Genomic DNA, 12,386 nt, shown 5'->3' with positions numbered 1-12,386 from the left:
TTTAATTTGTATTGTGTTTATTGTTCAAAACAATTATCTTTTCTAATTATTGTTTTTTATTCTTATCTTTATTACATATAATGTACGTTAAGTATTAATTTTAAAAGAATTTTTGTACTTTATATCATGAACAGACAAGTATAATAAGTTTGAATATCATTATTCTTCGTATTGTCTTAAACACAATTCTAAGTGATATTTTTTTTCTTATCACAAAGTATTTTATAAGTAAAAGTGTTTATTTAATTTAAGGAAACACAGTTTTGGCTTATTCACAAAAACTTATATAAAAAAAGAAACAAGTATTTAAGTCAAACACTTCAAATCAGACAATGTTGAATTAGCATAAGTGTAATTTAAACTATATTTATCAAAATATATTTTTTATCAAACAATATGTAGATATTAAATTAAATAACAACAAAATATTAATAAAGAATATGTCTTAATCTGAATAAACAGTTTTACTTGTGCTTGTCTTAAAAGAAGACAATAGTAAAGCAACAAATAAGAAAAAAATACATAAAATAGTTCCATAAAGTATTTAAGAAAAGGAAATAGTATTCTATTTCAGTAATTTGAGTTGTATTGAGAAATCTATGTTCTAATAATAGAAACGGATATTTTCAATAATGCGAAGAGTCTTAACTTAACTGTACAACGAAACGAATTTGTGTTATTGAAAAGTAAAGTTCATTTAATAACAATAATTCTTGTTCTTAAAAGAAAAAAATTAAATGATAAACAATTACATTAAAGAAAACTAAAACCAAAATATTAAAAGTAATTAAATTCAAATACCAAAGCAATATTATTTGTGATTTAAGAAGTTGTTTAATATTTAGACCAATATAATTTCTACAATAAAAATGAAAGAAGGAAATTTGATTTTTAGTTCTGTTATTATAATTTAAAAAAACCAAAATTAAAATTTGCAAATACAAAAAGGCACTATAAAATATAGTTTGAATTCAATATGAGTTCCAAACAAAAACAATGTGAAAAAATTCAACAACAGTTTGAAGATGAGAGAATAAATCGAGAAATTATCAAATCACTCAAGTTAAACTCTCCTGCATTAGAAGAAGAACCATTAGTTAAACAATTTTTAATAATTGGTTCTGATGCTGCAGAACAACCAAATTATCAGTCAAGTGGATATAAAAAGAAGATTGGAGTTGTAAAACCAAAAATTCTTTTTCAATTTCCTTCAATTTCGTTTGTTTTATTATCTTTAGTACTAATAATACATTTGCAAGAACTAATAATTAGGTTGGATGGATTTTCTTATAATTTATTAGAACAGTTTTGCTTTCCTGATGTCACTTATCGTAAGAAAAGAACTCGTCAAAAAGAAAAAGATTTGATTACTGCACAACAAAAAATTTACTGTGATCATCTTCATTATCATAAAGTCTTTTCATTTGTTTTTCCTGGAAAGAGGAATGAATTGTTTGCTATCGGACTAAGAAAAAAACGTTTTATATCAAGAGATCCAAAAGAATATGAAACAGAAAATATATGTTATATTTTATTAACATCAGTTCCTTTCTTTGAAATACATTACCATTTGTTAGAGAATATTTTAATGGATTCTGGTTTAAATGATTTTATATCTTCTTCAATTGACTCAACACAAACAAATAACTCTGGACTAGTCTTAAACTCTATTCAAAATTTAATCTCAGTTTTTACAGATTATCAAAAAATCACAGTAACCCCTTCAACCCAAACTATTAGTTTTAAATTCCCTAATGAAACAAATGAATTTTTTTATGATTGTTGTTGTGATATGCCATTAACTTATCACTATTCTGAATTATATCTATTAACACTATTTGAAGAATATAACATTTTAGATTTACTTAAAATGGTAACAGCATTTATGTTAGAACATAAGATTTTATTAGTATCAAAGAATTTATTATTAATTTCAGCAGCAATACATTTTCTTCTTTCATCAATTACACCATTTAAATTTGAGAGTTCTATTATATCTGTTTTATGTCCTGAACTTTATACTGTTTTAGAAGCACCGACACCTTTATTAGTAGGAATGACACATCTCCCAACGAATATACCAATAACAAAAGAATATACATTCATTGCTGATTTAGACAATAAAAAATTTATAACCCCTATTACATTTTTATTACCAAATGCAAATGGATGGGTGGCAGAAGAAATTAATAGAACATTAAATGAGTCTCCTAAAAGAAATACTAAAATTCAATTACCACAAACACAATTAATAGAAAATGAAATTGGAACAACAAGACATATTATGGACGTATTTAAAAAAGCTATGGAAATTATTATTGAACCATTTCCATGTTGTTGTATTAAAAGTGTATATGAAGAACATGGTAAAGAAGATATTTCATGTTTTATGCCAGAAGTATTTTTTGCATGGTGGGAAGAGAAAGATCTTTTATTTATCAAACAATTTGTAAAAACTCAAATGTTTGAAAATTTTAAGATGAGAAAATTATTAGAAATTGATTCAAAAAAGAAGAAAGAGAAGACAAAACAAAGCGAATAATACACAATTGTACTTTTTAATCAAATAAAAATCAATTAAAATGTTAAATATTTTTTATTTAATTTAAAATTCATTTAAAAGAAGCAAATGAATAAAAGTTTGATTGTAATGGAAGAACAATTAAAGAAGAAATATCTTTTTCATAAGAAACATGCATTAAACTTCTTTCTGATGATAAAATAATATTAGGCAATAATAAAGAACCACAGTCCATTGCAATACATTCATATTGAGAAGTAATAGTTTCACCAGCTTTAATAATAACATGTTGTTTTTCAAATCCACTAATAATGATATTTGGTGATTTATCTATTTTTATAATAATTAACTCATCTTCTTTTCTATTTGACTGAATTACTGCTGTTAATAAAAATGGTTTTAAACATCTTACAATTTTTGGTACTTCAATTTTAACATTATAACTTGGAGGTGAATAACAAATTGTAAATGGAAGTCTTAACACTCCATTTTTAAATTGAATTAATAAATCTAATTTTGTTGTTTTTTCTAATCCTGTAACATCAATTGTATAATTTATTTCTTTTCCTACTGGTAACATTTCATCAATAGTTATTAAATAATTTGTTTTATCAAATGATATTGAATGAAGCAACAATGAATATGGACAAATATTTAATATAGGAAGTGATATTAATAATCTTCCATTTCTCATTACTGGAACTCCTTCTTGAATTTTATTAATTAATGGGAATGCAGGAATACTTACTTTTTGTCGATGAATATATAAAGGTGCTGTTGCTATAACACTAAATTCATAATTACCTTCTTCAATAATATTTTTTAATGGACATTCAATAATAATTTTCTTATCTTTAAATGAACGTAGAATAAAAATATTTTGTGAATCTTCATATTCTGCTCCTTTTATAATAATGTCTTTTCTATTATAACATTGACAGTCAATATCTATTGCAATATAATCAACTGGTTCTATGATATTAATTGTCATCACAACTGATTGATTACAATCTTCTAAAAATAAAGGAATAAATGTTGGTGGTTGTAAAGCAAAAGTAAATTGAGGTTTACTTGTTCTAACCATTACTTGTTGATTAATAGGAATAGTTATTGATAAATAATCACTTAAATAAATATTCATTTGATTTAAAGTAATTAATCCAACAAGATTTAAATCAAAATCTAATCTAATAATGTCATGTGGATTTATTGTTACATTATTTATATTTGAAGAAGAATCTCCTATTTTATTTTTATATAATAATTCAATTTTAACATCTTTTAATTCTTCTTTAAACTTACTTTCAAATGAAAATTGTACATGTCCTTGTGTAACATTAATTGAAAAGAAATGAATAAATTCTGGAATACAAAGATTTATATTTTCTTTACAATTCGAAAGAAGTTCATTTAAATGTAAATAAATAGTAGATTGTTGAATAACTTTTAATATATCATTATTTTGTTTAAATACATTTTTATAAACTGTAGTAATATCTTCTCTATGATAAGTTAATAAAAATATATATATTGCATAAAGTAAAGTATTATCACAATTACATTGTAATGCAGGAATACAACAAAAACATTTAGTAATATCATCTGCAGTATTTGATAATATAATTTCTTTAAATAATTCTTTTGCTTCATCTCTTCTATTTAATTCAAAATATAATAATCCAAGTAATTTTTTAAAAAGAAAATTAGTTCCATTTCTATTATAATTTTCTGGAGTTAATTCAATACATTGTTTTAAAATCAATTCAAATTCTCTATCAAATATTTCTTTTTTTTTAATAATATCAGGTAAAATAGAATTCTTACAATTTGGTAATTTTACTTGTTCAGGTAATGGAGGTGCTTTATGAACAAAATCCATATCAAAATGAATAAAATCAGGAGAACAATCAAAAGTAAAACAAGTTTCACCGATGTGTTTAATAGTAAACATTTTATACATATAAATAAAAATAATATCTGTTGATTTAAAATGACTTAATGATTGTATATTACTTTCTAAAAAACAATTACAACTATCAATAATAAATAATTCTTTATATAAAAATGGTAATGTAATTCCATTTTGATTTATTCTTTCTAAATATTTTTCCATCATTCCAAGTACTTGATTAAATCTTATACAAAGTGATGAATAATTTTTTTGATTAGAATATAAATCAATCATTCTATAAATCATAAAAATAAATGCTTCTAATCTATTATATGCTGTATATACACTTTGTGGTGTAATTAATTCTAATTCTCTTTTAAAATTAATTTCTTTTAAATTAACAACATTATTTTTTAATATTTTAATATCTTCATCAACACTTGTTCCTGAAACATCTAATTGACCAAGTCCCATTTTAATAAAATGAACTGCTTTAGTATAATCTCCAACTTTTTGTGAAAGAATAGATGCTTCAAAACATAATGATGCAAATCTTTTAGCTTCTTCAAGGTATTTATTATTTGGTTTAATATTAATTTCTTCTTCATATTCTTTTAAATAAACTTCATAATTATTTACTACTGATTTAGCTATAACACTTAATAATTCTTTAATTTGTACATCACAATCAGGTAGTTGTGGTTGTAAATAAAAAGATTTTACTTCAGCTGATTCATTATTAAATCTTTTATTATTTCTTAATTCTCCTCCAATTGCAATAACAATAATTTGAATTTGTTTAATTGTACAATCTCTTATAATTGTTCTAATTTTTTTTAATCCATCATTATCATTATTTGATATAATATATAAATGTAATAATGGCCAATCACATCGTTGTGAATATTTTATTACTTCATTTTTATAATTACTTTGTGTTAAAATATGAATGGCATTAGACACACACATACTTTTAAAATTCTTCTCTTCTACTCCTTCAATTGTTCCATATGACTCAGCTAATGACTGTTTTAATTTCTCTCTTATTCCTTCAAATTTTTCATCAACTTCATGAACTAATATTGAATATGTAACCCATTCTAAATAATCAGATACTGGTGGTTGTGGAGTGTTAAGAATTGTTTTATTCATTTAATTGTTATTTATTCTTTTTTTTAAGTTACTTTTATAGTTCTTTATTTATGTTATTTATAACATTATTTTATAAATAAAAAATAATTTAAAAATAACTTGATAAGAATCAAACTTTTTGAATGTATAAATTTTTAAAAGAAACCATTTAAATAATAAAAATTCTTGTAACATAAATTATAAGGAGAATATTCAATAAATTAAATACAAACAGCATCATTATAGAAACCCATCATGTTGAAAAAAACTTCCACAATATGAAGAGGCATTAGAATCACAACTTCCACATTCAAAATTAAAACTAGAATCCATTGGAATTGGATTAGAATTTCTTGGAGGAACTATTATTTCATAACTAGATTGTTGGTCTGTACTTGATTGAATACAATCTTTTGTGATTTGGAAATAACCAAACGCACTACTTCGTATTGAACCATATGATTCTTCCATAAGAGAAGAAGAAGTACTAATTTATATAAGACTTTCTTATTATTATATTTTATAAAACTATTAAATATTAAATTCACAAACCTATCATAATAAAACTGATGCTGAGCTATGGGTTTTGCTAATGATTTGGCAATTGACATAATAATGCTGAGATAAACTAACTAATTTCAGATTTTATCTTTTTATATCTATTTTCAAGTTCTTTTGAAACAAACAGTCGTTTTAATTGGAATTTACTAATTTTGTTCCATCTCATTCTTTTTCTTTTACAAAAATTAATTTTTCTATTTTTTTCACTCATTGATTTCTTTTTATTGAGTGCCAACTAAATTCCATTCTCTTCCCAATTATTTACTCTATTTTGATGTATTATTCAATACTATCAACGGATTTCAAAGGCCTTTACTCTTTTCTTTTTTGATTAATAGATGATTGTATCTATTTTCATATCATTTCAAAAAAATCCTCTTCATTGAAGAATATTTACAACTATTTATAAACAATGAACTAATTATTATTATAAGTTCATTATCACAAAATAATCAAATCAAAAATCTTAAAAAAATCAAGATGTCATTAGCAAAGTGAATTGAAAAGACATGAAGTTTAATACATTTAATCAATGATCCCAAGAAATAAAAACATTACTTTACTTACATTTTTTGATCTTATTCATTTTCCTTTGAAAAAACCTAATTGGATTGGGTGTAATAACCAATTACGACCGAGTTTTATTTATCAACAAGACCACCCTCCATTCAAAGAAATACCTTATTATTTGTTACATCCTTTTCATTCATTACTTATCAGAGAATCCCCTTCTTCTAATTGTTCTAATACAATTAAAATTACAAATTCAGTCATGAAACAATTAGAAATGAAGGAATTACCCCAAAATGAGGATTATGAAGACTGGGTTGTTTTATGGGATGTTAATAAAGAACAACAAGATAAATTTAAACAACAAGATAAAAATTATCAAATCAAGTACTGGAATGATTTTATCAATAGGATTGAATGGGAAAAAGGTATTGTATGGGATTCTGATACAAACCAAATGAATTTAACATATTTACTTGAAATGGTAAACAATTGGGATTTTCATGAGACAACAAATAAAGAACAACCAAATGAGACTATCCCATATCAAAATTCCCACAAACAATTAATTTTAGAAGAAGATAATTATTTGATTGAGTACACAATAGATGATCCACCACTTCCATTGTACTGTAATTGTTGGATGGAAGAAGATAATCTTTTAGGATTATGTTTATGTACAGATGAAACTAAAATTATCCTTCAAAAACAATTAATTTCTCAAACTGATTTTATTTTAACAAAAAAAGATGGTCATTGGAAAATAGAAGAATTTAATCACTTATACTCAGCAGGTCAAGTGTTTTTGAAAAAGTCTATTGACATTCCACCTGCTTATTCTGGTGAATATTCTTATTACATAAATCAACCAGATTCTATTCAAAAACGTGTTCTCTCAACTTGTGATAAGCGGTATGGTGGAATGGATGCCAAAAGAATTTGTGAAGAACTTCTCAAAACAAAAGAAAAATGGAGAAATGAAAGTCAAATAATGGAAGAAGATTTATTAGACTTGCCTTGGAATAGGTGTTGGATTGATGGGAATTTAGTTGAAGGGAAAAAACGAAAGGAAGTTCAGATTGTTGAACTAGAATGTGGGAAATTAGGGTATAAAGTTAATTGGAATCATCATAAAAGAAAAAAGGAGCAATGGACTAAATTAAAGGAGATTAGAAAAGAATTAAAACTATTAAATGCACCTTCTTGGACATTACAACTTAAACATGATGAATCATTAAATTGTCTTAAACGAATTAAGAAAAGAAAAATGTGGAATGAACAACGTCAAGTACAACTAACCGAAGAAGAAAAACAAGAAATACATCGTATCTTATATAAACAAAGAAGAATTGAATGGTGTTATAAAAGTATTTGGAATAATGATGAAGATAAAAAAAGGAATAAAGAAATTAAGCTTCAGAAAGAACAACCAAAAAAACGGAAGAAAAGTGTAAAAGAATGTATACAATTTATTCTTCAACAATCTGAAGATATTCAACAAAAGAAAGAATTAGAAAAATTATTAAAGAAAGTAAAAAGAAAAACAATAAAAGGATTTTCTAAAGATATTGAAGATGTTATAGCCAAAGGAAATAGAAGAGAATGGGTAAATAAAGTGAAAGAATTGATTCAGTTATATACAGAAGAGTAATGTATATTATTTTGTATTTAAAATTCTTTTTTTTTTTAAGAATTGTTTAAGCGTATAAATAAGAGAATATTTTAATGAAAACAAAGAATAGTTTTTTTTTTAATAATAAAAGTAATAATAAGAAATTATTAGAACTTATAAATATTTAATTAAAGGTTCGTTTCATGGTTATTTTTTTTGTATTGTTACTTGAAGTCTGTCTTGGGTTTCACGTTCATTATATACCAAAAAATGAAAACACAAAAATGGCTTTCTTAAATTATGAAAAAAGCGATAATACAACATTGTATATAGGGATTGGACTATTAGTTTTAGGTGTTCTTTTGAATTTATTGATGATCTGCTGTTGTTGTAAATTATTATTGAAAGACCGTAGAATTGAAAAACCAGTAAAAAGCAATAAAAAAAGCAAGGATGAACAGATGGGAGTAAAAACGGATTAATAATTGTTTATTTACAAAAACAGTATTTAATTCTTTTTTTATCAATTTTGAAATTTAAAGACATTTTAGAAAGTCTTTTTTTCAAAAAATGGTTTTGATTATGTCATGATTAAATGATATGAGAAAATCTCAATCACCGTGAAATGAGAGAAGTAGATTAAATTTTGTTTAGAAAAAGTCATAGGAAGAAAAGGCCGTGAAATAAAATATAGAAAATGTTTGACCAAAAAAGGAAAAGGGTATGATATACAAAAACAAAATTCCACGGGGATAAAAAGAATATATCATATTAAACCTTCTTCAAATATTTAATAAAGAACCTATAATTACATATAAAGAAGGGATGATTCTTTTCTAATTTGTTTAGATAATCTCCTTCAATATTTAAACAAAAACTAACTTTTGTAAAACAAACAATAGTTAAATGACTGAGCTTTATCGTCCATCATTTATCCGAAGAGTAAATGTTGAAAGTGATGATGAAGATGGATTTGACGTTTTAAATACAGTTGCACCATCTTCTCCACAACGCTCTGTTTCTCCTGATACATCTGCAGAACTAATTGAAAGTAGTCCAAGTGCCTTTACTATTGATGATGAATTTGAATTCTTTATTCACCCCGTTCTTTAAACAAACTAATCACTTACTTTAATGCTTTATAATTTTTATTGTTTTTATGATCTTCTATCTGTTGTTGGTTTTATTTCTGTTAATTTCTTTTAAAAACAAAAATTTTCTATTATGAGAATAAATTGAATTTTCTTGTTATTATAATATACCAAAAAACTTTATTTTTGTTATTTATTTCATAACATTAAAATCAAAGAAGAAAAGTTATTTTTGTAGTTCAATCTATTTCTTAAAATAAATAAGAGGTTTTTGTAAATAGACTTGAAAATAAGGATTTGCATTTGAAAGAAAAATTCAAAAAATCTGTAGAAAAATAGAAATAATAAATTAATAATAAAAGAATTGTATTATAATTATAATTAAGAGAGTGATTATTACAGAAAAAGAAGAAAAAAAAAAGAGGAAAATTCTAACCAAATGGAAAAAGAAGGAAAAAAGAATTTAAAGAAAAAGAACTAAAAAGTTAAAAAATTACAATGTTAGGATTCTTGTGCCTAATGCTTAGTGCATTGAGTTATGCAAAATATCCTGTTGTATATGAAATTTCAACAAGACCATGGTTATATGAATTAACACAAAAATATGGAAAGTCTATAACTAAATTAAGAGATATTCCATTAGAAGAATTTGATAGATTAAAAAGTAAAGGTATTGATTATGTTTGGATGATGGGAGTTTGGCAATTAGGAGAATATGGATTAAATCTTGATAGATCTAATGCAGATAATTACAAATCTGTTCTTCCAGATTTAACAGAAGATGATATTATTGGATCACCATATGCTATTACAGAATATGTCTGTAATCCTGAGATCGGAAGTGATGATGATATTGCTTGGTTAAAATCTCAGTTAAATGCTAAAGGACTTAAATTAATGCTTGACTTCGTTCCAAACCATTCTGCTTGTGACGCTCCTACTGTTAATGATCATTCAGATTATTATGTTAAAGCAGCTCAAGCCTCAAGTTATGATCCAAAATATTATCTTCCTAATGGTGTTGCTCATGGTAAAGACCCATATTTTGCTCCATGGCCAGATACAGCACAATGGAATTATTTTGAACCAAAAACTCGTAAATTTATGACAGAAAACTTAAAAAAAGTAGTTTCTTTATCTGATGGTGTAAGATGTGATATGGCACATCTTGACCTTAATGATGTTTTCTCTAAGGTATGGGAAAATGAATTAACAACAAATGGATATTCAACTCCATCAACTGAATTTTGGACAGAGGCTATTGCCGAAGCAAAGAAAGTTAATCCAAATGTTATCTTTATGGCAGAAGTATATGAAGAATGGCAAATGACTAAATTACAAGAATGTGGATTTGACTATTATTATGATAAACCATTTTTAGATAAATGTGAGGCTGGAGTATCAGAAATTCAAAACTATGCCCATTATAAGACTCTTGAATTCTTTGACCATGGTGCTCATTTTGTTGAAAACCATGATGAAAATAGAGCTGTCCAAAATATGGGTTCTGTTCCTCGTGCTAATGCTGCTGGTGCTCTTGCTGCTACTCTTCCTGGATTGATTTTCTTTAATCATGGACAATTTGATGGATTAAAAAATAAACTTGATGTTCATTTAAGAAGAAGTGCAAGTGAACCTAAATCTCCTGTTGCCCAACAATTTTATAATAAATTAACTTCTATTCTTAAAGATGATGCTTTCAAAACAAAGAATTTCTATTATGTATACAATGTAAATGGTGATAATGCTTGGAGATATGCTGCTTGGATAAGAAAAGCTACCAATTCATATTTAGTTGTTGTTAATTATTCTGATGCTTATTCATGTGCTAATGTTCCAATTTATGATATTAATGGAAGCGGAAATGTTAAAGTTAAAGAAATGATGACTAATATTGAGTATACTAGAGATGCTGCTACTTTAAAAAGTACTGGACTTACTGTTTGTATGAATGGTTATGATGTCCAAATCTTCCAATACAATTACTAATTCATTTCTTTCTTTGAAATAATATCCATATTTATTTGATGTTAATCAAATTTTATTATCAAAATATAATAAAAAATAAATGAATTAATCAATACACATGAAGAAAATGAATTGAAGATCCAATTGATGCTGCTATCCAATTGGAATTTGATTTTGACCAACAAACATCATTTACTTCACTTTTTGTTTCAGTCTCTAATAAATTATTACAACAGCATTGTTTATTTAGTTTAGAATTTTGTGACCATATTAAAATACTTTTAAACGTACCAAGACAAATGTCAGAAGATGATGTAGGAGACCAATCTATACAAGTAATATTTGTTGTGTCTAATTGTAGACGATTATATAATTTTGTTGGTTGTCTAATATCCATTATAAAGAGTTGATTTCCTAATGAATTAAATGTTGCAATTTTGGTAGGGTCAATAGTATTCCAACTCACTTGAAGAAGGTCTAGTTTTTGATTTCCTTGTGGGAACAGTTGAAAATTAGAAGATGAGCGAATATCAGTTATTTGGATAAGTCCATTAGCACAACTTGTAATAAATAAATCAGGACTGGATGGAGAATATTTCATATCAAGAATTTGTTGAGTAATATGGTTTGAAAATGAAGCAATAATTTGAGAAGATTCAATGCTCCAGACACAACATGTGTTATTTAAATACCATGCACAAACAAGGTCTGTATTAACCCTACACCAATCAAATCCACATGAAGGATATGCTGAGTAAGATACATCAATCACTGATAATTGAAAAATGTCATTTGATTGTGGAACACAAAATAACCTTAGACTATCACCTGACGTTATTATCATATCATTAATTGGATTTGATTTAGGAATAAACTTAATTGAAGTAGGAGGGAATGGTAATGAGGTTGTTGGACAAGATGTAATTTCTTTGATAGAGTCAGTCACTTCTTCATATCCAACAAGGTGAAGGTATGACCTACTACAATCTGAAAAAGTGGAATAAACGCTTCTAAAAGGATGGACATTTGAATTAACCCAACTAACATTAATTGTTGGGTCATTTGCTTGAAGAATAAAATAATTTTTTTTAGGTTGCATTG

At 25.2% G+C, this 12,386-nt stretch overlaps 5 protein-coding genes across 5 annotated transcripts; 3 read left to right on the top strand and 2 right to left on the bottom strand.

Annotated features, from left to right (window-relative positions):
• Window positions 1-976: 976 nt before the first annotated feature.
• ENU1_200030 (hypothetical protein) lies at window positions 977-2,542 on the top strand (the record flags this gene model as incomplete). The annotated part of the gene is made up of 2 exons (XM_008862082.1): window positions 977-1,218; window positions 1,273-2,542. 2 exons carry the CDS (start codon window positions 977-979, stop codon window positions 2,540-2,542), a joined length of 1,512 nt encoding a protein of 503 aa, XP_008860304.1.
• Window positions 2,543-2,612: 70 nt separating this feature from the next.
• On the bottom strand, window positions 2,613-5,564 carry ENU1_200020 (hypothetical protein; the record flags this gene model as incomplete). Its single annotated transcript, XM_008862081.1, has 1 exon — window positions 2,613-5,564. One exon carries the CDS (start codon window positions 5,562-5,564, stop codon window positions 2,613-2,615), a length of 2,952 nt encoding a protein of 983 aa, XP_008860303.1.
• Window positions 5,565-6,636: 1,072 nt separating this feature from the next.
• On the top strand, window positions 6,637-8,265 carry ENU1_200010 (hypothetical protein; the record flags this gene model as incomplete). The annotated part of the gene is made up of 1 exon (XM_008862080.1): window positions 6,637-8,265. One exon carries the CDS (start codon window positions 6,637-6,639, stop codon window positions 8,263-8,265), a length of 1,629 nt encoding a protein of 542 aa, XP_008860302.1.
• Window positions 8,266-9,815: 1,550 nt separating this feature from the next.
• Window positions 9,816-11,306, top strand: ENU1_200000 (alpha-amylase family protein; the record flags this gene model as incomplete). Its single annotated transcript, XM_008862079.1, has 1 exon — window positions 9,816-11,306. One exon carries the CDS (start codon window positions 9,816-9,818, stop codon window positions 11,304-11,306), a length of 1,491 nt encoding a protein of 496 aa, XP_008860301.1.
• An 88-nt stretch (window positions 11,307-11,394) lies between these two features.
• ENU1_199990 (WD repeat protein 68, putative) lies at window positions 11,395-12,384 on the bottom strand (the record flags this gene model as incomplete). Its single annotated transcript, XM_008862078.1, has 1 exon — window positions 11,395-12,384. The coding sequence occupies one exon, from the start codon at window positions 12,382-12,384 to the stop codon at window positions 11,395-11,397; it is 990 nt and encodes a 329-aa protein (XP_008860300.1).
• Between the last annotated feature and the right edge of the window lie 2 nt (window positions 12,385-12,386).

This window comes from Entamoeba nuttalli (assembly GCF_000257125.1).
Source record: "Entamoeba nuttalli P19 unplaced genomic scaffold asmbl_9452, whole genome shotgun sequence".
NCBI lineage: Eukaryota > Evosea > Mastigamoebida > Endamoebidae > Entamoeba > Entamoeba nuttalli.
Note: the sequence above shows the minus strand (reverse complement) of the source record. Positions and strands in the feature narration are given on the sequence as shown.